We start from the raw sequence: 26,389 nt of genomic DNA, 5'->3' as shown, positions 1-26,389 counted from the left end.
TTTTTGTTGTTGTTCTTTCCTTCCCTTTGTTTTGTAGACTTTCTCAATAGAAAGCTGCCCTCTGCCTCTCGTATCTTACCTCTCTGTTCCTGCATTCCCACAAAGCCAAGAACTGCCAGGATGGTAAACACGTTTATAAAAGTCCTTGTTATCAGTTGGCGGAGATCTGGTTTTTGAGTTTTAATGTAGTATTTAAATAAGTTGATTGTTTAGTGACTGATGACAAATATAGAACTACTATTTTTAAAGCCATGAAGCAATATGATAAAGAGGTCCCCAGACCTTCCCAAATGATAAGACATCAAGTGGATTTGAATTTGGAGTTCACCAGAGACAAGATTTGTTTTAGAGCTTTGAAGCCAAAATGAGGGTGGCAAGGCTTATTTCTGATTTTGCATATGCCAGAGAAACCAAATAAGCAAGGATAATAGTCAAGAGTCTAGTTTTTAAGAAAGTTATAACTATAATTACATAAGCCTTATTACCTTTTGTTTATTCTTTGACAGTTTCTTGTTTTATTGACCTTTGTTCTAATAAATAAAGTCAGACTGAAAAAAAAAAAAAACACATCCAAAGCCTATAATGATGAACTTAGCTGGTGTATGACATTCTTCCTTCATTGTACTACAGGTTATCCTTTCCAGGAACTGATAAGAATAGGTTGGATGTGACCAAGAGTTCTTCACTATCAAGTGCTTTTGGTATGATAAAGGACAAGATAACTAATTCGGCAGCACAACTGACCAGACAAGTCAACTAGGAAAAAGTAACATACAGCAGTTGAAATTCTTGGACATAAAACAGTCTTGTAATCAGCAAATGAGACTCCTAAGATTGGAATACTGCTCTCAGATTAAGTTTCCTCTTTGGCTTTCACAAACACACAAACTCATATCTGGCCTGTCCTTAATCATCTTCCTTGGCAATTCCTTCTTCATTTGGTGTACTCTATATATTCCCTCTGTAAAGACCAACCTTCCACTGAGACCTCTATGTCTTACTAAATTCTGTACTTGTATATCCAATTGCAAAATCAACATTTCGCTCAGTGGTCCCATGGGCACGCAAAAGTTCAGCAAAACTGGCTTGGTTATCTCCTTCCATGTACATATTACTATTCCCGAGCACAAAGCCACCCACCTTTATTTTCTTGGCAGATGGAGCCACAGTTAATTTGTGTTACATCATCCTTGGTTCCAAGCCACCCTGCCTTGCTTTGCACTTCATGGAGATTATGGGCCTATTTTTCATGTGCCATCCAAATTCTATCATTAAGTTCATGTTTTATCCTTATATACTTCTCTTGGATACATCCCATCTCCTCTCTGGGCTTTACTTTCCTGTCTCTAACAATTCTTCCAAGTTTCATATTTCTATGAGCCTTTTCCTTGTCTAAGAATAGATTGTAGTCAAGAGAGTCTTAATCTTTGGCTCAGCTAAATGCCTTGGTTTTGACTAGACTGGCTGTTTATGAAGAAGCATTTACTTTTATTAATTTGATAAGACCTAGTTTGTAACAGTGATTATGAGATGATATAGAACAACATGTGTTGCTTTCATAAATTGGTGGGTTTTTAATTATATATGAGCATGTATACTACAGTAATGGATGGGAGCATTATTTATAGGCACTTTATTATATTATTAACTCAGAAAACATTTTCAGCCTGAAGCAGCTATTCCACTGGATTTCTAAGGCGCCAGATGTTCTTTTTAGTCTTGGATGCATTTATTTGGCCCCTAAGATACCAGTTATGATGGCAAGAAGTAGATACTTGCGCTTCAAAGATTGTTTTTTAATACCAGCATTAGCTAAAATGATCAGTGTCTGACCTCCCATTGTCAAGATCAGAAGTCCTAGACCTAAACAAATATGTCTTGTTGATGCTATTTGTCCAAAATCTCCAGAGAATGAAAAAATAGAATATGAGCCATGTTCTGCCTGATTCCAGGGCCCGGATTTTCTTCACAACCTATGGTTGCCTCCAATTGGGCAATGTTGCTCTCTGAAGTTGCTGACACACTCTGATTTTTATTATATTTGAGTTTCCTATATGTGATCACCAGGGCTCAAGAAATGGTACTGCACTAGACTATCACTCTTTTAGGCATGCAGTGTGATCTGACGTAAGTTATTTGAACAATAAAAAGGGCCATGCGGCTCTATTAACAAACTTCTAATGTAATATGTGCCAGTCAGCCAGTTCAGTTCAACAAATGCATGTTAGCAGCCAATTCTTTATGTATGTTTGCCAGTAATTCAATATTGAAGACTTTCTATATATTAAATAGTATGAGCTTTTATGAATACACTTGAACACAGTTCTGAAAATATCATTGTAATATTATATTTATTTGAAAGTAAAAAATCAATGATAACACAATAGGGAAGTGCTCTCTACACAAAAGCTTTTGGCTTATCTTATTCTGCTAAATAAAGTCCAAATTCTGTCAATTAAGTAGTCAGACTTCTCTTTTTTTCTTCTGGTGTTAATTTCTGTCGTAGTATTTGGCTGCTTCAGCTTTTCCTAAAAAGTTCACCGAGACTCTGGCCCACTCTGGGAACTCCCTAATATAGAACATTCACAAACAAGACTCTAGTTGTGAATCTTTAATTATGCCAGATCGTTTTCAGTAAATAGAACTGCAGGCTCAATTAATGCTTGTCAGATCCGATTCTCATTTTCCCTGCCGTTGAGCTCCACTCTGTGGTGTTCACAGTAATTGTCACTTCCTCGGGAAAGAGAAGTTTCTGCAGAGATGCCGTTGGAAGTCCTTTATGTCTTCTACTCGCCTACCATTCATGGAACAGGTTGTAGTTGTATTGTCCAGAAATATGGAAGTTGGGGACAGGGAATATCACTGATTGTTCTCTTCCTTTGTCCTGTGTGGGTTCTCAAGATGCAGACAACATCAGCATTTGCTGAGAATATGTTGGAATTATAAACTCTCAGGTTCTTAATTTGCTCCCAGAGAGCTTGGCCCTATATGCACCTTGGTTTTTTATTGAAGGATGGTATCCCTCAACCACCCGGGGTGGTACATTAGGGTGAAAGCCAAAGGACAGAAACAGGGTAGAAAAGGGAAACAGAAGCATAGAGGAAAGTCACAGTAGACCTTAGTTTAGCCTCTATTATTTGGTTAGTCCTTGGGAATCGTGGGCAAAGCAAGAAATATGAACTAGAAATGAAGCTTGTGTTCTGTGATTCATCAGCCAGACTCCTTTCTACACCAAGATGGCAGAATTATGGGAGGGACTGTGTAATGGGTTTCTATTCAGGACTTCCAACGTTATTTCTAGCCACTCTGTACCTAGCTTACTTTGTCAACTGTGAGTGGTCTATCTGAAGTAAGGAATGGGGACAAGCTAGCAAGAGTGACATAACAAATAAAGCTCCTGGGGTATACAAGTATCAAGACTTACACTTTCCCTCGTTAACCTTAGCGTTGACCTTTATACAACTAAATCAACCGCCATGGCCTCTTTTACTTGAATTTCTGGCCTACAGATCTTTGCAAAGTCTTGCAATACCCATGACCTTCGAAGGAATTAAACATTCTGGCAAAAGATGGCCACCTGAAGTACTTGCTTCTTGATTGTAAGGACTGTGGTCCCATCTGCTCTCACGGCTTATCGTGTGGCCTAGGTCAGCCCTTGGAGCTGTGATTAGCTTCTTCCTCTGCCTTTCTTCTGGAATCCCAGTGCCATCTCTTCACCAGTCTGCCAGAAATTGTCCATCTGTAACCCAGCTTGATAGGTGCCAAGCCTAATACTTCCTCATTTTTTATAACCTATACTTCCTCCCAACCAATTTCTTTCACTAGCAGAGCAGATTTGTTTCCCTGTCATCTGGTTTCTAAACTTTCTCTGCAGCTATTACTTAGAGTTTATTTTCATTCCTCCAATGTAGTCAATCTTCAAGTTCTTTTATGGTTTCTTTTGCTATTCTGGGCATGGTTTCCTTCTTTCCACCTTGCTGATGACTATGCCAGTCCAAGCACCTTTCATATTTCAGCTCTCAGTTACCCAAAGCCTCAGAACCATGATTTTTGTTCAACCTCCCATCTGATGAAGAAACACCAGAGCACCTGTGAGCTTCTCTGTGAATGGTTTCCCTGACTGGTTTAATATCCTCTGTTTTACACATGACAGTTGTAAGGCAACAAGAAGTTTGATGTCTCACTGGCAGCCGGGATTAGAACTCAAGATTCCTGAACAACTGCTTGGAAATTAGGAGAGACTATACTTATACTGTGAGACATAGCAATAAGAATGAGTGTCTTCTCTGCAAAGCCTCCACCGTTGCTATCCACGGTTAAGTCAAGAGAAAACAGGGAGTGAAGAAAAACAAAGTGCATCTTAGAGAACTGACCTTCCATTTGATGAGGGACAGAAATAAAGATAATGAGTCGGAAAGACTAAAAGGACCACAGACTCCAGTTCAGAGACATCAGGTGGAGGAAGTGAAATGAAAACGGTGAGGGAACAAAGAGAAAAAAAATAACCACTGAGCGTGCAACAAGGCAGGAAAATGAAATGCAGTTGCTTCCTTAGTTTTCTTAGTAACAGAGCAAGGGCAACCTACTTCAAAAATGGAGACCTCTTGGAGAAGAGAAAGGCAGGCAGGCCCTCACCAGGAGGCAGTAGGGATTTAAAAGCCTCTCCAAGGATTTCCACTTGGCAGATGGATTGTTGAGGGGAGTCAAACATGTTTGGGAAGCACCCTGGATGAGTTTGTATCCATGCTAGTGGCTATTTTAAGTGCATTTCCCAATCTTGGGAGACTCCTGGAGCCTAGCTTCTTTTATAAGAGCACAGAATAGCTACCCTTCCCCCAGAAGAGACGTGGAACAAGCTCCCAATATCTCTATTATCACTTATAGGAACATGCATTGGAAATCATTACAAAGCTATATGGGTGCAATAGGTTTAGAACTATTATTATGCAGTGCTGTCCCATCATCCAGGCATGTTTGCTTTAAATAGTTTTCAACATAAAGAATAATGTTGCCAGTTTTTTTTTAAGACACTTTCTGTTGCCTCTGCACCTATTCGTGCCTTTCTGCACCTATTTTTGGTATCTCTCTGCACCTAAGTCACTTGAATTAATGTCACATTTCCAAGAGAAACTAGCCTATGACAAAGTAGGCAATACTGTCATGTATGTAATGGTTAAATAGGCAGGTCTTGGTGTACAATTTTAACAAAAAAAGAAGGTAGGGTTGCCACTTATAATACATCAGAGGCTGATGGCATGACACTACCTAGCTCTATAGGCCTTAAGAAAGATAATTTCAGATGTTACTATTCAGAGGAAGGCAGCTTAAATGGATGAAGTTTTGTATGTCATTGATAAGTTTCCTTCTGATATTGAAAACTGCTTTTAATTGTTAAATGCCCAGTTTGGCTTTGTACTTGCCTGATGTTTCAGTATTGTTTTCTGGATGGATTTGTAAAAATCAAGTAGGATTTGGTGAAGTGTGCATTTGGGGGGCCTTGGAAGTTTGTGCGTATGTGTGTGTGGTTTTGTTTTCCTCGAGAACTTTTGAACATTAGTCAGTAATTGTGTGTGTTATTTTTAAGAAGTGGCTTTATTTTTTTTTTCTCTAGTAAAATTGTGAACACATTTGCCATCTGGAGGCAGAATATGATCTATGGATTCTGAAAAGTATTGCAGGTTGTATTGTGTGCCTTCTTAATGTGTTTATGGGCACAATATTTTCTCTCACCGACTTGAAACTTAAAAGGGACACTTTAGCTAGATAATATGCTGTACATCAATTTATGCATAAATGACAGTTTTCTTTTTGAGTCACTATCTAATTGTTTTTCTTTTTTAATATTTTATACTGATTGGGCCACAGATGGCCAGTTTTATGCAGAATGAACAGCACAGCACTTAGCCAAAATACATGTAACATTGCTTAAACGTTGTGTATTAACACCAGTTCTTTGTAATGGGTTTGGTAGTGCATTTTGCACTGCCCAGAGTTACAGGCTTTTTTTTAAACTCAGTAAATAAAATATTCTTTAACTTAAAAAATTATTTTTTCAAAAATCACCTGTCTTTGCAATAATACAGTAAAAGCAGACCCCAATTCTCCTGGACTATTCTTGAGGCATGGAAAAACTTGTGATGTGTATGTCTCCAGTTCTTTTTCTAAGATTGATGTCAGACATTTTCATCTTTGATGGTGATCTTTTCCTCTGAGCCCAAATGCAGGGCATTTTTTTTTTCATTTATTCATTCAAGATTTTTTTATGTGCTTGATTCCCCTGTTTTCTGTTGCATTGACTGAATTCATGACCATGAAATAGTTACAGGGAAAGCAGTTTTGTTTATTATGGTTGTAAAGGTATTGAAGATCAAGATGGGACAGATGGATGTCCATTGTCTGAAACCAAAATGACAACCAAATCCACTCCTGCTGGAGGTTTCTCAGAGAAGAAATTGGGAGGGTACACTCAATCATATCTGAAGTCCTTCTGCTGCTCTACAACATGGCAGAAGATGGGAGGACATGCGAGAATAGCAGGCAGGTATGGGCTGAAGAGAGCAGATGTATTGTAGAGAGTTAGACTCCCTTGAGAGCAATCTACTCTAACCCATCCATAAAAGCTCTGGCCCTATGATCCAAATGTTCAGGTTAAATGTTTCACACCTACCAACATCTTTAATTTGGAGAGCAACTTCCCCAGGATAAAGGATGTTTAAACCATAACAAACACTGGCCGAGTTACAAGTTAAAGCAACAGCGTATAAGCAGTGAAATGGAACCATATGCTCAGTGTCAAAAATGATATGGTGACAGTCGTCTGCAAACGACCATGCCCTACCTCCTGAAATGCAATTTCAGGTTCTTAGGACTCTGGAAATTCATTTTTACAATCTCAGTAACTCCAGAAGCAAAGGGTTTTTCTCAGACTTGGGCCTGTTTCCAGAAAGAGCTTATGATATACTATGAGTAATACAGATTTCTTCATGTCCATCAAAAAATGGGCTAAGTCACTGGGGCGTGTAGTTTGGTAGTGGAGAGGACCTGCATGTATGAATAAGGCTGTAGCTTCAATCCCAAACAGCAGCAAAAAGAAAAAGGTGAAGTGTGTTTTCAACCATTAATTTCTTTGCTCATAATTATTCCTCAGGCAACTGAAAAACAAACAAACAAACAAACAAAAGTCAGCAGGAATGGGTCTGGTTGCCATTTTGGTTTCTAACAATGGATATCAAATTGTCCCAAATTGAGAATGCTGCAGACTTGGGCCCATTACAGTTTTTCTACTTAGAAGGAATATGCACAGCAGTTTCTTTCATACCCTTGTAGCCTCTGGGGTGTGTTTGGAGCCTGTAGAGAGAAAACACCTCCTTGATATTAGTTGTTAGTGAGGACAGCCCAGCAAACAGGCAGAGGAGGGCTGTTCTGCATTAACTTTTCTTATCGGAAACTCAACCTGGAATTGGTTTCACAAGTCTTTGATGGGGCCTGAGGCAAGCCAGAATCTTATCTCAAAAGAGGATACGACTCAGGTGGGGCTCAAGAAGGCTAGACCCTGACCTGGGATCTCAACCACAGCTCTCAAGATTACAATTTAAGGAGATGAAAGTGGAGAGGGCTGACAAGCGGTGTAGAAATAGATGAATCATACAAGTGACAACTGAGTCTGTCTGTTTCGGATGTATAGGTTAGGAACTAGGTCAAATTCTGCTCACTTCCTCCTAATTCTCATATGCTACAAATTATCATTCATATAGCTTAGAAGCAAGAGTCCCTGGGATTGTTCTGGATGTTTTAGGGACCAGAATTCTTGGCAGCATCTTAATCTTTGGGCCTTTGACCTATATCTTTCCAGATCTTTGAGGCTCCCAGTAGTCTGCTGCAGCAGTATTTTCTCTTTATTGCTTATGAGGCACTGTGGGAAAATTCAAGGCTCTCAGAATTACTGTTTTCCTTCTTTGTGTTTCAAGGTTTAAGATTTACAGCATCTTGTCCAGGTTTATCTACCCAGCCTAGATCTCAGAGAGAAGGAAAGATGGCTTCTTTTTGCCAATATTTGGCTGACCTTTCTGTACAACTCTCCTTAGGATAGCTACAAAATTGCCCTCTTAGGATCCAAGCCTGCCAGAAGATCCTCTTGTCCACTCCCCTTTCTGAAACATTTCCCACTGGGAAGCCATCTGTTATTTACACAGAATACACATTTGGAGACATTTGAGTGCTTTCACCTCTGGCCTTGGTGCCATACATTCCCTGTGTGATTTATTCTTGGGAATGTTTATGTTTCCATGCCCCTCAGATTCGCACGTCTGAGATTTGGCTGTAGGTCTTGGGGGTGGGGTCGGGTCGGATCATTTCCATCTTTGAAAGGCTGCTGCCCCAGGATAACCCACCTCCACAGAAGCAGTTAACAGTAAGGCTGCCATTTTAGCCTGATGTCTGGCTTTTGCAGTCACAGGGGTGGGGATTTAACAGTGAGAATAGATGTTATTTTATTCAAAAGTACAGGGATGCCTAAACTTCTGGGTACACAATCTGAGCTTGTAATGTACGCAGGATGATTTAGAAGATTCTTGGTTTTAGAGTGATTCCAAGCAAAATTTTTACTGCTTACTGTGTGAGTAGAGGATTGGAAGAATCCCAGTGCCCGGGAATAAAGAAATGAAATGGCTGGGACCTTCTTGCATTTGCACCCCCCTTTGAGTCAGGGTCCCTTGTAGCCCATCCTGATCCTCCCGCTTCCACCTCCTAAGTGCTAGATTCCAGATGTGCACAACCACATGGTTTCGGCTGTGGCACTGGGGATCCAAGCATATGTGCTAGGCAAGCATTTTACCATCTGAGCTACAGCCCGAGTCTCTACTTCTGCGTTGTAACTGGAAGTTTATCCTATCCTTTGCATAAGAGTTCATGCAATTTTTCAAAACAATAATTTTGAATGCTTCTGAATGGGAACTAGCTTCCTTCTTTTTCCTCTCCCTCCCTCTCTTCCCCGCCTCTTCCTCATTTTTTCTTTCCTTCCTCTGCTGTCTATTACCATACAAAGTATATAGGTATCCTTAATATATTTTCATACATACTTCTGATTGCTCTTTCTGATCCACAATCTTTTGTTCAGGTTTGAATTGAGGCAAGAAATTTCTTACCTTGGATCTAGACAGAGAGAGTGACTGGTATTCATTCCTGAACTGCCTAAGGAGTTCTTTCACAAGAAGTCACAACAGCTCCTCTGTCCCCATTAGCAGGTCGCCCAGCTGCTAAGTCAGTGAACAGCACAGTTAAGTTGTGTCCCAATACTTTGCTGTTTAGAATCTCCACACTTAACTCCACACTTCTCCTGACTAGTGTTTGCCTGTACCTATACATCTCTATTACCTTTGCAATCGCCCCTCATTATTTCTTGTTACAATCGCACTCCAGTGCCCATTTGAAGCCTTTGACTGTAGAGCGGAATGGCATTTATGACACCATCCCAGCTTTCACATAAGTGCTGCTACACAGAGACACTTATTTTCAAATGCTTTAAAGATTCTTAAGAATCTAGAAAGTTCTTTGACATTCTTTTGGACACTATTCTCTACCCACAGAAGGTCCTGGACCCATGAGTAAGATGGCTCAGCAGGTAAAAACGATGGCTTACCAAACCCATCAGTCCCACTTCAATCCTTGAACCGTTGGCTGAAGGAGAAGCAACTAAAAGTTGTTTCCTAACTTCCATATGCACACCACGACACACACCAGCACACCTTCCCACAAACATCATGCATGTGCACACACAGACACATACAAATCCATTAATAATAATAAATTTCAAATTTAACAAGAAAGGTCCTAGGCTGATGAGATGGCCCAGAACACTTGCTGCCACACTTAATGAAGTAAGTGTTAATGAAGTACATGCATCCCTTGGGTCCCATACAGTAGAAGGAGAGAACTAATTCCTACAAGTTGTCCTGTGATCTCTATGCACATACTATAGCACATGTGCAAATACATTTGAGTGTACACACACAATAAGTAAATTCACTTGAAAATAAAAAGAAGCTCCTATTAGATACTATGAACAACAAGACAGGCAGGTTTACCTTCACTATATATTAAGAGGTTATGCTGATGTGGATTTTAGTAACAGAAAAAAAATCCTAATGAAATTAAAATAAAGAATTCCACACATGAAATAGAGAGAAAGGTGTTCAGTTGGTTTCTATGGAAATCTGAAGATGAAGTAAAGTATTAATTTCAAGGCAAAGCAGCTGAATTGAAGATAATGGTAAAATAGTTTGATAAAGGAAATAGAATAAAGTAATCAAGGAGACTCTAATCAATTATGCCTCTTTGTTTACCTCAAGGTGATTAATTTGCCTTCGTTTATTAACCTGATGAGATTAAGCAGACCCTTCCTTGTGATTTATTTAGTAATTGTTTCCAAGGTTTGACATAAGCTGTGGAGTTATTGAAGGTGGAAATTTAAATTCAATTGCTCATGAAGCAAGTGGTGCTTCTCTGGCAAGAGTATCTCAATTCATGGCCTTTCCATGCAAAATTATGAGCGAAAATTATTAATTCATCTAATGATAGTATCTCCCAACGACACTTTGAAATATTTGGGATATGGTATCCTTATCCTTTATCGAAGTCAGCAGCTTTAGGACTGAGCTTATGGTACAGACACTCCATTCGCTAGAAATGTAAGGATCTTTGGGTTTTCATTTAGAGAAACTATTCCCCTCTGAGTAAGTGTTTTGTACTTTTTTTCCCCACTAGATTCTTCTTGGGAGCTTGGGCTATGTTGCTACCACTAATGAAACCTAACAGGCCAAAATTTGAATCCCTAAAGGGAAATTGTTTTATTTTTACCTTGACTAATAAATAGTTCCCACTGTCTTTCACATTGAAGGACATCAATGGATAAAATGATGCTGAGAGTGAGAGTGAGTGAGAGAGAGAGAGAGAGAGAGAGAGAGAGAGAGAGAGAGAGAGAGAGAGAGAGAGAGAGAGAGAGAGACAGAGACAGAGAGAGATAGAAACAGAGAGAGAGAGAGAGAGGTGGGGAGAGGGGAAGAAGAGGGGGAGGGTGGGAAAGGGGTCTTGAAAATCGTTAAATGAAATGACTAATTGCTTTTTGTCTCCATGTTCTTCATATACATTTTTGTTCGGTGGGTATAGTAAGGATAGATGGGGTTCTTCAAACTTCAACTCAGGTGCCAACTCTCCATCCTCTACAAAGCCCCGGAGCACATCGAAGAGTGGGAAGTAAGTGAAAAGCGCTGCTGTGCATCTCACAGAGTTACCACAAAGCCATGTACCTTCACTTTGTCATTCATCCCTAACCATTTAGTGAAGACGTGTGTGATGCTTTTTGTGCACTTGACTGTGGGAATTGAAATAACAGTATCTATGCACATGATACTCGTACAAGGACGAGGGGTGGGGAAGAAAAGCCAGGAGATGATTTTGCAAAAGTGAAGGATAAGGATGTATGTCTGGAAAGGCAGCACTGGTTCATGACTTTATGCTTTGTGCAATGCATGGAAATCTGTGTTTTGAGATTTGCAGTTGAATTAGATGGATCTGGAAAGCCAGTTCATAGATGTTCTCATTTAAATACATTTACATTTTCATTGTATCACTGAATACATGATGTGCTTATTCTTTTTACAATAACTAGCATGTGCATCCTATGTCCTTTTTGCATTGCCAAAACTTGTATTGATTAGATATTTGTGGTAGTAGATTTATGTCTCTAAGATGATTCAAGAAGACAGTTTTATCTAATCTCTCATCTTGGAGAGTGCATGGTATTCTTTGGTATGTTCCTGTAGAGATGACATACTTTCAGTTAGGAAGTGCCCTCTCCAAGTAGCTGCAACCATTTTGTGAACAACTCAGCTTTTCTCATAGGCTCTCATTCCCAAGGATGCCAGGCTTTGTGCTGGTCTGCATCTAGAAGATGAAAGAAAGATGCCTCCATTACACTAGAAGCTCTAACTGGGTAATAAGATATGTCACGACAAGAGCAAGGCTTTGCGTAATGGTCGTATGTTATATATATTCAACACTGGACACTAAATACTGCACTTGGAATATGATCTTCTATTCAATTCCCAATGTTAAAGACCTATTGGCTGCACCTTTCCCCCTTCTTTTTTACCTCCTGAGTACTATTTCACTTTTACATGTGAAGTCAATCATGACCTATCCATGAAAATACAAAAAGTGGTGGCAAGAATATAAGCCTAACTCTTTGAGCAGTTAGAATTCATTTCAATTATTTATCATCAAGCACTACAGTCAAAATGCTGTATAAATTGTGGAGGAATGGAATTGATATACACTTTTCCAAACAGCTAAAGGTTTCCAAATTAGTCCCACTCCATTGTTACTGCACACTCTTAGTTCACAGTGAAGCACTGGAGAGTTGCTTTAACTCCAGGCTTGTAGAAATGATAGACCCTGTCTGGGCACAGCCACTGTCACACACATAATCTGTCACACTGATGATCCTACAGTGCAATTTCTATTCACTAGGCCTTGATGTATCATTATGGATATTTGTGATTTGCTGATGCACTTTAAAAAGGAGCATTGCTTAGTTTCATTGGACTTTACAGGTGCCCAGTCTTTTATTTATTAAGCGAGGATGCTCTGTGGCTCAGGTAAGGAGCAGTTGGTATGAGTGAAGCTGATGTAGAGAATGCGTGCTGAATACTGTACTCAGGTTGTTCACAATAGGAGGGCTGAATAAATGCATCCCCGAGTAGATAGTCATGATCTTCTATCAGAGCTACTGTGTTTGGATCCATCCTAAGCTCCTGCCATTTCTGCACTCTGAGATACATGTCTTTTCTTTGCCATACACAGTATCTTATAGATAAAGAAGTTTCTTTTTAACTTCTCATCAACATGGTTAGCTATTAGTATTAAATTAGAACGTTTTCAGATTCCCTTTCCATGGTCATGTGGGCCAGATTCCTTTACATCACTTTTCTCTGATTGGTTTGATGAGGTAGAATTTTTTTTCTTAGCCTGGCACTGCATATTTCCTCTGCCTTAGGCTAACTTTTTCCTCAGTAACAGTGCTGGTGTTCCATGGCTGTGATCAGACACTTGGGGGCCTTCTTCACACCTATTAGAATACTGTCTATCAAAGTTTAGGCATTCTGCTCTGAGGTTCAGAGAAAGGTGTTCTATATACTTCCTGCTGAGTTGTCCCTTCACTTCCCTGGCTGGAGGGTGTGTAGGGGTAGGTACAGCCAGCATCCAAGGTGTCATTCTGCTCGATTTTCTGTCATTATTTGATCTAATGACAGTAAGATATATAGTCACAGAGTTTTTTTTTCTCTGTGCTATTTTTGAAACTAGATATAGGTTTCGAGAGAGAAAGAGTGTATGTCTCTGGAAAGAAGTCAGCTGTTCTATTTTCTGAAGAAATACAAAATGCAAAAGTCAAGCTCTGTCAAATTCGTCTCATGCAAAAATTAGTAACAACCTATATGTATTGCTTGAGTGCTTATGGACAGCCTATGTATGGTTTATGTGGTACATTTTTTTCATTAATCCTTGCTCATATGAAACTCACAAAGTAGACATTATTATTATTATTATTATTATTATTATTATTATTATTATTATTATTTCTACTTTACAAGTGAATTTATTTACTTACTTACTTATTATTTACTTCATGATTCAGGTGATAATAATGTATTTAATTTAGAATTATAGTTTTTGCAAAGACCACCTTTGTCCCTTGGACTCAAGATCTAGAAGTTATTATAATATATATGTCTTTTTGAAATGGGAAGAGAGGGAGAGAATCTACTTTGTACCTCTGTGCTACATCCTGGGTCCCCATAGGTAATAAATAAAACATCTAGCAAGGACCAAGGAGCTCACAGTCTTGGTAAAGAAAACAGAATGGTGACATACTGTTTAAATGATGCAATGAAATACTCAAAGGCTGTGACTGGAGTCACCCCTGACTAATGCAGTTATTGGGGTGTAAAAGTCAAGTCACGTGGGGATAGTGGTGAAATAAAATCTTAATCCCTTTAATGGCTGGAGAGGTGGCTCGGTGGGTAGAGCACTTTCTCTGCAAACATAAGGGCCTGTGTTCAAATTCCCCTTACCAGCACAGAGTATGGTCTGCATATGCCTATAACCCCAATGTTAGGGGACTAAAACAAGTGTGGTGCCAGGAACTTGCTAGCTAGCCAAATTCAGTGAAACTGAAAAGGTGAGCTTCCGGTTCTGTTTCAAGGACAGAAGGCAGTGAATAATAACGGCCATTATGCCTTCCTCGTACCATCATGTGTGTTAGTAAGGACGTGTTTATCTGTACACACACACACACACACACACACACACACACACACACACATGCATATACCGTGCTCACCCATTTGCCCACCCTTCCTCTTCCCACAGAGAAAACACAGGCTGACTGGATAGGTGGGTCAGAGAAGTGGGAATTGCGGTCAAAGCTAAAACTGCATGAGCAGTTCCTCCTTCTGGCTTTCCACCGCTTTCGAGCCCACTGCGGTCCAGTGAAGCATGATAGTCAGTGAGGAGCACAGGGAGCCTCCAGCTTGGACGCTGTGTCAATTCTGCTCGCTCTGTTGTTGCATTGCCCGGATCTGAGGCTGGGCAGCCAGCCTTCTGTTTCAAGGAAGAACAGATGGAGTGGGATACATCTGATCAGCAGAGCCAGAGCACTCTGGCAATAACTTTCAGCGAGGAGCAAGCAATTTCTTGTGTTGACAGTGAGTCAGATTGACAAGACCGAGACCGGAATCAGAACATAACCATTGCATTTAGACCAAACAGTGTAACTTTTCCAGGTGCTGCTGACCCATGACTAACCAGGTCGGGCCACAGCACTGAGCCTCACATGGGGCTTCTTTGTGGAATATAAACATTTTACTCTGGCCAACACAGCAGTCCACAGTCAATCAGTTGACTTCCTCCTGGATCATCTACAGAAGGCACTGAAACTCTCAGGGCTAACAGTGCATACCTGCCACCGGGAGCTCTCAAAGTGTTCGATTTGGCTTACTTGTTCTAGTTTCTTGAGATACTAGTTGTACTGTATCGCCCACTCTGGCCTTGAACTCACAAGTTCTTTACCCTGTTACAGTGGTGGTATCTGTCACCATATTTTAAAGGTACTCATTTTGTATCAGAGTATTGTTGTCCTTTACATGAGACCAGTTCTTTTGCTGGCCAGATTGCAGATAAGGACATTATTGCCAAATGAAAGTAAATCACCCCCCCCCCCCAGTCACTCATCAAGTTAGTAGCAGACGGCAGTCTAGAATCCTGGTCATCTAATGTTCAGTAATGAACTGTATCATTCTCCCAGAGAATGTCACTTCAGCTCCTGGCCTCTTTTGGTCTCTGAGGTCCAACAATGAATGTTACTCTCTCTCCATATTCCACGATGCATGGTGGGGGGGGTATTCAGTGGACTTAGAGAATTTAGAAGAATTTGAATCATTCCACTTTATACAAAATATAGCTGTAGTGGTGAGGAAAGGGAAAAGGTGTGCCCGTCTCCAGTTCTTCATTTCTCCCTGAAATGCCATTCTGTGGTATTTGGAGAGGGGCCCCTCCTCAACATTATTGTCGCACTGCCTGATGCTTTTAATGTACTGCTTTGCTGGTGGGTGATGCGGTAATTAGGATGTGCAGATCAACACAGATGTTTTCTCTCAAATCAACCAACCAACCCACACTGCTGCTCATTTCTATGTAGAGATATAGATGCTCTTCAACTTATAATAGGGTTTCATCCTGATAAACCCATCATCAGCTGAAAATATCATAAAATACATCTAAATGCTAATGAGATACCTGGATCAGTAAAGCGCTTATCATAGAAGCCTGATGACATACCTGTGCTCAGTCCCCAGAACTCGTATAAAGAAGCTTAGGACAGAGGCGCATGCATGTAATCCCAGCACCATGAAGGCTGACACAAAACTCCCTGAGGATCACTGACTAGCCAGTCTAATCTGCTTGATGGGATCCAGGCCAAGAAGAGACCTTTGGCCTCCACATTCCCATGCTCTCTCTCTCTCTCTCTCTCTCTCTCTCTCTCTCTCTCTCTCTCTCTCTCTCTCTCTCTCTCTCTCTCACACACACACACACACACACACACACACACACATTTTTAGGAGACCAAGAGAGACAGACTGATTTTGAGATCAGCCTGGGCTACACGGCAGAACCTTCTTAAAAATCGTGCTTAATAAACTGTTACATATTAAATGACCAATGTGACACCCACCCCCCCCCCATGTTACTGTGTTTGATCACTTGGGCCCTAGCTGCTGGTGTAAATGGTTATGGAAACATTAATATGTTGTTCCTGGTACAAGTGTAGGGCCATAAGGATGGGACTTGTTCTTATGAATCATCCCTGCTTTTAATCCATGCTCTTTGCTTCCAGACCTGGTAGATGTTGTAACAAACTATTCTACAAACTCTTGCCACTACCGACTGACCAAGGATGGCAGCCAGTATGATTTCCTTGGCTTTCTAGATTGTATTCTCTGGATTGTGAGCCAAAATAAAGCTCTCCCACCTTCAGTCTTATCTGTCAGATATTTTGGAACAATAAGACTGACTGCTCTGTGTGTGTGCATGTGTGTATACACTAATATATCCAATATAGTATATATTATCCAGAAGTACCCATTAAAATAGATGATACTAGAATAGGTTAATCACAGTATGAGATACTTTACACATAAGCTGAGACTATGGAAAGGCATAGACTAACTCCCAATGAGGTAGACCCTGAGAGTCTACCTCACACCAGTCAGAATGGTTAAGATCAAAAAGTAAGGTAACAGCAGATGCTGGTCAGGATGTTGAGAAAGAACACTCCCCAACTGTTGGTTGGTTTACAAGCTGGTACAACCATTCTGAAAATCAGTCTGATTGTTCTTCAGAAAATTGGAAATAATTCTACCTGAGGACCTAGCTATACCACTCCTGGGCATCTACCCAAAAGATTCTCCAACATACAATAGGGACACATGCTCCACTATGTTCATAGCATCCTTATTTATAATAGCCAGAGGCTGGAAAGAGCCCAGATGTCCTTCAACAGAAGAATGGACACAGAAAAATGTGGTACATTTACACAATGGAGTACTACTCAGCTATTAAAAGCAAGGACTTTATGAAATTCTTAGGCAAATGGATGGAACTAGAAAATATCATCCCAAGTAAGGTAACCTAATCACAAAAGAACACTCACTGGCAAGTGGATATTAGTCCAAAACCTCAGATTACCCAAGATACAATGCGTAGACCACATGAACTCAATAATTAATTCCAAGAGCTCTGTCCTTTATAGATATCACTGGATGTTCTATACAGAGTATTATGTCATTTGTGAATAATGGTTTTTATTCTTCTCTTACAATAAGCCTCTTTCTTTCCAGAATGGTTAGAAGCTCTATTACAGTGCTGAGTAGATCTGAGTTTTCTCATATATAAATGCTCTCCTATTTAATTTTGTTTAAAATAAATATATAGGACAATAGAGAGATGATTGAACAGCAGAAGTTTCCTGTAGGGATGCTGCTTTCGGGAGGGGGGTAATTTAATCATAAATATATCACATGTCAAAGATAGAGTCTCAAAGCACTGGACACAGACTTTAGCAGAAGGTGGGCAGGGCAATCACTCAAAGGAGGAGGAGGAGGAGGAACAGGAGGAGGAGGAACAGGAGGAGGAGGAGGAGGAGGAGGAGGAGGAGGAGGAGGAGGAGGAGGAGGAGGAAAGAAAGAAAGAACACCTAAAGTCCATGGAAACAAATACAATCCTCCTCTAATTTCATTCTTGCACTTGCATTTCCTCTTTGTACCTTCTCCCTCACTTCACAAGGTATGGTGGTTACAATGGCACATACTGAAACTTGATTATTACTTCGAAGGTTCAACCACTGCCCTTAGAAGAGCACTTCACCCCTTTGTGTATTTCCTGCATTGCCTGTAAAAATGGAAACACTTTATTAATTACTTTCTTTATTTCTTTGGCCAAACACAAGACAGGAAGCTATGGAGAGGAGAAAGAGTTTATTTTAGCTTACAATTCAAAAGTTAAGGAACACATGGTTTGAGCATGATGTAACTGGGCTCATTAGGTCATTGGCTAGGATACAGAAAATAGATAGGAAGTGAGACTGGTCTATAAAACCTTAAGGCCTTTCCCCAGTAACCTACTCTCTCCAAAAACATTGCCACCAACTGGAGACTAACTATTCAAATACATGACATATTTTATATTAATTAAAGGGCATATTTTATATTCTAATAATATCACATAGTAGCAGTTTCTTCTGTATAAGATGATGATGATGATGATGATGATGATGATGATGATTATTATTATTATTTTTATTATTTTACTGAGTGCATATAATGTGTAGAATACCATTCTGGAGATTCAGGAAAGAATAGTTTCCAGTAGTCTTCGTAAATTTGCCAATTCTAGTGGAGGGATGTGGTCACTAAGTAAATAATTATACATAGGCATTGGTAATACATGCCTGTAACCCCCCTTAGGAGCCTGGGGTAGGGGGAATTCCAAGTTCAATGCTGGGTTGTGCTACATAGTAAGATTCTGGTTCAAAAGGAAGAAAGGGGGAAGAAGAAGAGGAGAGGAGAGGTAATACAGATATAAATATGTGATGTTTCAAATGGGAAAAAAACCCAAGGGATGAGCATAAGAAATGGACAGGGCAAAAATCTGTTGATTTAAATCAAATTATATTTTGAAACCTCACTAAAAGATAACATATGAAAGGTTTGAATTATTTAAGGGAATTAATACATTATCCTAGCTTCATTTCTGCTGCTGTGATATCTCTACACAAAGCATCCCAGAAGATAAAGGGATTTCTTTAGGTTTATAATTCCAAGGTACAGACCGTCATTGTGTGGAAGTTAAGACGTGAACTTCAAGCAACTGGTAATATCAAAGTGAAGAGCAGAGAGAAACGAACATGCACATGCTTGCTTGCTTGCTCACAGCTAGATTTTTGTATTCATATAGTTCAGTATTGCTTGCCCCAGGGAATGGTGTTTCTCATACAGGAATGGGTCTTCCACATCAATTAACTTAGTAAGACGATCTCCCACAGACATGTCTTCAGGCCATCCAAATGTAGCCAGTCATTCATTGAGATTTTCTTCCTTGGTGATTCCAGGCTGGATTCTTTTCAAATCCAGAAAAAGATTTGAAAAGAATATCATATATCATTAACTATATCAATGCTTTCTTATCTGTAATGTTTGAGTGTTATCTGAGTCAGGCACTATGCAAAGTTCTTTACATATTTCCCTAATTTGATCATTAGAATAACCTTATAAAGTAAGAGCTATCAGCACCTCATAATGAGAAAGTCCAAGGAGCCAAAACTCTTATATTCTGTGCTTAACACCTGGGTATAAACGTATCTATTCTTTCTATAAATATATTTTGTTCTTAGACAGCGTGTTAGAACTAGAGTTACAAAAATAATCAGAGGATTGGTCCTGCTGATGGTGACCTTAGTTATAGGGATGGTGTTCGGGGAGTATCAAGTTCTACAGGAACTGAAGTGACTGGTCTATCTCATCTTCCACTTGAAAATAAGGCTTGTCTTTCCTGGTTACCCCACCAGTAACTGGCTTGGAAACTTTCATTACTACCTTTAATTAGGTGCACACAGCCCAAGGAATGGATAGGACAGAAATGGGGAGCAACATGATTGGTCAGTGGTTACTACATCATTAAAAAATAACTTGGATTTTCAAGATTATAGCTTGTCAAAGTTTAGAGAAGAAAATATGAATGAAAGAAGAAGACACAGTTTGGGGTTGAGTGAATGATATATTTTGCCCAGGAACCACTGGCAATGCTACAAAATTTAGGTCATAATCTGTGTCTGCTTAAAGTGACATTTGCACTGAATAATCAAGATATCAAATGCATTTGAAGAATAATTATTGTACATGTGCTTCATTTATCTGAAAAGATTTTGGATGGTGAGGATAAATCAGAGAATAACATGCTATTGTAGCCGAGACTGTAGTTTAGTTGGCATGGTACCTATTTAGCCAACATACAGTACTAGTTTAGATTCCTTACTGCCACATACACTCAGTATGGTGGCATATATCTATAATCCTAGCACTGAGTAAGTCGATGCCAGAGGATCAGATGTCCACTCTCTGCCTTGACACATAACAAGTTGGAGGCAGCCTGACCTATGTGAGATCCCGATATCCTTACCCATCTAAAGAAAGACTGCCTCATATTACTTGAAGTATATATTTATTAGATAACTCATGGCCTGTTGTTTTGGGTCATTTGAATAGGGTTGAAAGAAGGACTGGATTGTTTAATCAAAGTGATGATCTCTGTATATCATCTCCCCAACCATGTGTATCTGGCTGCCAGGACTAATATCCATTTGCTCCTCTATGATCGTTGGTCTTGCTTGTCCCCTTGACTGAATTTGGGGTCACTTAGGAAACAACCCTCTGAGTGTGTCTGTTGAGGGCGTTTCCAGAGTGACCTAACTGAGGAGCAAGACCTATTCTGAGGATGAGTGGCATGGAGCAAAGTCCCAAATGGGATAAAAAGAGAACAAGAGGGAAAATGAGCTGAGCACCTGCTCTCATCTCTCTACTGCTCCATGTGGACACACTGCCTGTTCATGCCACATGCATCCACACACTAACATGTCTTCAACACTTTGAATAAGTTTGGGGGACATAAGAAGTAAAAGTCTTTAATTTGGGTAAGCCTGAAATTACTAAATTACAAGCATAAATAGTGCTTCATAAATGTTAAAAGAGACTTTGAAACCATTACCTGATTTAAATGTACCATCAATCCCATGAGTCAGATTTTGTACCTCACAGAGAGGAAAACTAAACTGATAGAAACTATGTTCTCTCAAGTCAAATAACTAGTAAGCTTCAGACTGATGGTTGAAATCAGTGTCCATGTAAGTCTAAATTATCTTCCCATCTCTGTAGTGAACAGGCAAGGGTCATGCAGAAATCTGGAGAATGGATTTTAGGTCCCTTTCTTCCCGAATATTTTATATATTTTTGTACAGGTAGAAAATATATAGAATTCATTTCCAAATAGGTAGTAAAGACTGCTAGATCATAGGGAGCAGAAAATTTTTAAGTACTAAGAAAAGAAATTTACTGAGTGCTTTCTTAGTACAAGTAGTGCCCCTTTTCAAGGTTCTTTAAATACATGCAAACTCTCATTCAATCCTAGAAAGTACAGTATGACATTAATTCAAGGAGTGTTCCTTGAACATTTTTATTTCATTGGCTCATACAACTTTCTGAAGGAAAAAACATACAACTCATATATATATATATATATATATATATATATATATATATATATATACACACACACACACACACACACACACACACACACACACACACACACACATATATATATATATATATATATATATATATATATATATATATATATATGTGGCTTATTTAAAGGGCCATTTAATTAATTGATTCTATGTCTATCAGTGTTTTCCCTGCACATGTATCTATGCAGTTGTGTATGCCTAATGTCTGCAAAGGTCAGAAGGGAACATTTGATCCTCTGGGAGTATGGAGTCACAAATGTTTGTAAGGTGGCATGTGGTTGCAAGGAATTCTACCCAGGTCCTCTGGAAAAGCACCAATACTCTTAACTACTGAGCCATCTCTCAAGTCCGCAGATATGGCTTTTAATATGGCTAAATTATTGTTGAAGTTAGGCAGATTACAGGCTGTCCCAGACTTTTAGTCTAAGAGTTCTACTGTTAAGCATCAGAACTCTAAGAGAAGAATTAGGAATGGTGGGCTTTCTTGCATATGACACTTTTTCATAGTGGGTAGGGAGGAGATTCATATATGGACGATGTCATTGAGATGTTTTCTATCCATATATACCTTTTTTCTATTTATGCATATGAACACTTGAGGGATTTCCAGAATCTTTTGTGCCCTCAACTGGTTAGGTTGTAAGCATTGTTGGAAAATAGTATGCTACCATTACTTCTCTGCATTACTCTCCTAGGACAAGTCCCGTTCCTTCTGCAAAACAGAGAATTCTTCTTGTTATGCTACTAGCTATAAGTCCAGTGTTAAGTGGTCACCAGGAACCATGAGGGGAAGCACATTTCTTCATAAATTTACAGACAGTCTTCATGCTCCCACTGGGCCTGGTTGTCATTGGTTCTCCTCCCCCATCTCACAGATTATCATGTCCTTTCCCAGGCATATACCTAGTAACTCACAAAATACTTGCTTTTCAATTGGTCGCCTTTAGCATATATGATATGGAGAATAATTAATGTAGCTGACTCTACCCTTGAAGATATACAACACTTGAAGGCTGTGAGTTTTGTTCGCTGATTATCTGACTATCTCCTACTTGGTGGCAAACAAGAAACAGACTGTTTGGAGGGGGTTCTTTTCCTTATTGTATTTTGGGTATGAACTTTACTGAAAACAGATCATGTGTTACAGGCTTAGAGGCCAGATACAGAAAGCACTAACCTCATCAGTGGCTTACTGTAACAATGAAGACATAGCAAATGAGCTATTAGAAGCTCAGGCACCCGGGTTATAGCTTTTGAGGATATATTGCATTCTCTGTCCCTCCATTTCTCTCCCATTCCCTTTTTATGCCCTGATAAAGTTGAACAGCCTCTTTTACCATTCTCCCGTAGTGTTTGTGTCTTACAACAAAGCTACACAACCATTACCTGAAATTGTGAACTCACATGAAAACTTCCTCCCTTTAAATCATTTGCATCACACATGTTGTCATGGGGAAAGAAACAGTTGAGTAACACATCTTGATTGGTATAGTGTGGGAGGCTATATGATCTTCCATACATTTGTGGGCATAGCATTTTATACGAGTCACTAGTGGTATTAAGGAAAGAGTGGGCTTTTCCTGTCCTCTGCTTGCTCCCCACATGCCTCCTGCTAGGATATCTGTATCTCCCAATCACCATCAGCCTCTTGCTGGTTTAGCTTCTAACTGGTGAATATACAACAGAAATAGAAAGAAATAATCTGGGTTTCGTGATCCAGGACAATGTCCTTAACACATCTTTCTCCTGTGTGGACCAGTGTTTCCTATCTGTGTTCTGTCCAAGTCATTTGAGGCAAGCATGAAAAGCCTGTTGAAAGTGAGAGTGATGGATAAACTAAATTAGTAAGTGCTTTAAGCCCCAGGCCCTAACTATGCCTCTTTCTGAGTGACTTCGTTTTCATCTGTTTCATATTAAAAAAAACCAAAAATCAACTGTTGAAGACTTGTTTCTAAGTACAGGTGTTGACCCAATGAAATACTAACCAAGAGAAGGGAATGAAGATTACTGCCTGGGCTGTTCTGGCCCAATCTGCCCAAGGGAAGTACTCCCCTTCCTCACTTCCACGTGCTTTTTTAAAAAAGATCAAAAAAGGAGAAAGACTCCCCCATGATATGGTCAGATTGTTCTGCGTGAATGGAAGGGACCTAATGGATAGGTGATGGTGTACAAGATTACAGCCTACATACAAACTGATCCTGAAATGCTTAGAAGAAAGATAATGTCTTTGGTTTTGAGTGATGTTCCCCAGCTGGCTACTGTTCCTCATACTAAATGAGCATGCTCTATTCCCACACCATTTCCTTCCACTGGCCTCTGCACAAGGGTCTAATGAAACGTGTAGGGGAAGAAGAGAGCATTAGCTTCCAGAGAGGGCTGTTTGAGGTGCTGAAGCCATCCTTTTCCAGAAAATGGTCCAGCAGATGTTTTATGGTCAAGGTCTAATGTGAATAAAATTGGGAGGCCTGTGATTTTTCTGAAATGTATTCATTGTAGGTATTTAGTACAATACTAAGTTCAATTTTGCTTTAAAAAATTTTTAAAAACTTTCTTCAACATTTTACTGTATACATGTTCACTGGCTGATTCAACAGAATCCCTAGCCAGATCCTCATACCCATTTATCCCTCTGGATTCCTTACCCACAGGCTACCGTAACAGGACCATCACGTGACTTTATCCTTCAAGTACACCTCTGCAAATCTTTTTCTTTAAATTGAACAACTTTATTTAAAAAAAGATAAATGTAGAGATTTTAAGCATTTTTGCATAAAAGTATACAAATACATTTTTGTCACTACTTGATTTTTATAAAGGTTTGATAGTGTGCATTAAAATCTTACTAGCTACAATGAGCACAAAGTACATGTAAAACAGGATGTAACCAGGAAATAGTCAAAGTTTTCTTGGTGTGTAAAGATTAAGCATAATGGTTTTTCATTTTTTTTCCTTTTTATTTATTTATTTTTTTGGCCTTTGTTTTTTCTTGAACTTCATATAGTCTGTGAGTTATCTCAAGGTTGTTCAGAGCTTTCTGGGTTACTATCCAATTATCACTGACTGAATATTATGTCTGTTCTTTTGTGACTGCGTTGTCTCACTCAGGATAGTAGTCTCTAGATGGATCCATTTTCTTAAGAATTTAATAAAGGCATTCTTTCTGATAGCTGAGTAGTACTCCATTGTGTAAATATACCACAAATTTTGTATCCATTCATTTACTGAAGGACATCTGGGTTCTTTCCAGCTTCTGGCTATTATAAATAAAGCTGCTATGAACATTGTGGTGCATGTATCCTTGTTGTATGTTGGAGATTCTCTGGGGTAATGCCCAGAAGTGAAGTAACTGGGTCTTCAGGTAGTACTATGTCCATTTTTCTGAGAAATCACCAGACTGATTTCCAGAGTGATTGTACCAGTTTACAACACCACCAACAGTGGAGAAGTGTTCCTCTTTCAACACATCCTCACCAGCATTTACTGTCATCTGAATTTTTGATCATAGTCATTCTGGTTGGTGTGAGGTGGAATCTCGGGGTTGTTTTGATTTGCATTTCCCTGATAGCTACTGATGTTGAGCACTTCCTTAGATGATGTTTCTCAGCCATTCGATATTCCTCAATTGAGAACGTTTTGTTTAGCTCTGTACCCCATTTTTAATAGGGTTGTTTAATTCTCTTGTGTCTAACTTCTTGAGTTCTTTGTATGCCTTGGATATTAGGCCTCTATCAGATGTGGGGTTGGTAAATAACTTTTCTCACTCTGTTGGCTGCCGTTTTATTTTCATGATAGTGTCTTTAGCCTTACAGAAACTTTGCAATCTCATTAAGTTCCATTTGTTGATATTTGACCTTAGAGCATGAGCCATTGGTGTTCTGTTTAGGAAATGTTCTCCTGTGCCTATGTGTTCTAAGGTTTTCACTATTTTCTCTTCTAATAATTTCAGTGTACCTAGTTTAATGTGGATTAAACTTGCACTTTGATCCACTTGCACTTGAGCTTTGTACAAGGAGATAAGAAAGGGTCTATTTTCATTCTTCTGCATGCTGAGTGCCACTTGGACCAACACCATTTGTTGAAAAGGCTGTCATTTTTCAATTGAATGTTTTGTCGAAAATCAAGTGACCATATATGTGAGGGCTCATTTCTGGATCTTCTATTCTATTCCATTGATCCACGTGTCTATCTCTGTACCAGTACCATGCAGTTTTTAGCACAATTGCCTTGTAATATAGCTTGAGGTCAGGGATAGTGATTCCTACAGATGTTTTCTTGTTGTTGAGGATGGATTTCGATATTCTTGGTCTTTTGTTATTCCAGATGAAATTGCACATTGCTCTTTTCAACTCTATGAAGAATTGGGTTGTAATTTTGATGGGGATTGCATTGAATCTGTAGATTGCTTTTGGTAAGTTGGCCATTTTTATGTTGATCCTTCCAATCCATGAGCATGGGAATCTTTCCATTTTCTGAGATCCTCCTCGATTTCCTTCTTTAGAGGTTTGAAGTTCTTGTCATACAGGTCCTTCACTTCCTTAGTTAGAGTCACACCAAGGTATTTCATAGTTTTTGTAACGATTGTGAAGGGTACCTTTTCCCTAATTTCTTTCTCTGCATGTTTGTCCTTTGAGTAGAGGAAGACTACTGATTTGTTTGTGTTAATTTTATACCCAGCCACTTTGCTGAACTTGTTTATCAGCTGCAGAAGTTCTCTGGTGGAATTTTTGGGGTCACTTAAGTACACTATCTTGTCATCTACAAACAGTGATGTTTTTACTTCTTCCTTTCCAATTTGTATCCCTTTGATTTCCTTTTGCTGTCTAATTGCTCTGGCCAGGATTTGCTCTGGCCAGGATTTCCAGTAGTATGTTGAGTGGGCAGCTTTGTCGAGTCCCTGATTTTAGTGGGATTGCTTCATGTTTCCCACAGTTAAGTTTGATGTTGGCTACTGGTTTGCTGTATATTGCTTTTATTTTG

At 39.4% G+C, this 26,389-nt stretch overlaps 1 protein-coding gene across 3 annotated transcripts in view; it reads left to right on the top strand.

The window, feature by feature from the left end:
- HS6ST2 (heparan sulfate 6-O-sulfotransferase 2) overlaps positions 1 to 26,389 on the top strand; it is a gene marked incomplete at both ends in the record, with an annotated part of 272,368 nt that overhangs the window by 220,882 nt on the left and 25,097 nt on the right. For 2 of the 3 annotated variants that reach the window (XM_080909691.1, XM_080909690.1), the window contains one exon: positions 11,164 to 11,250. The exons of the other annotated variant lie outside the window; for it this stretch is intronic. In XM_080909691.1, the coding sequence (XP_080765817.1) occupies positions 11,164 to 11,250 (87 nt within the window). The remainder of the gene's footprint in view (positions 1 to 11,163; positions 11,251 to 26,389) is intronic. 3 annotated transcript variants of the gene reach the window in all.

The sequence above is a fragment of the Micromys minutus genome, assembly GCF_963924665.1.
Source record: "Micromys minutus genome assembly, chromosome: X".
In the NCBI taxonomy this organism is placed as follows: domain Eukaryota; kingdom Metazoa; phylum Chordata; class Mammalia; order Rodentia; family Muridae; genus Micromys; species Micromys minutus.
Note: the sequence above shows the minus strand (reverse complement) of the source record. Positions and strands in the feature narration are given on the sequence as shown.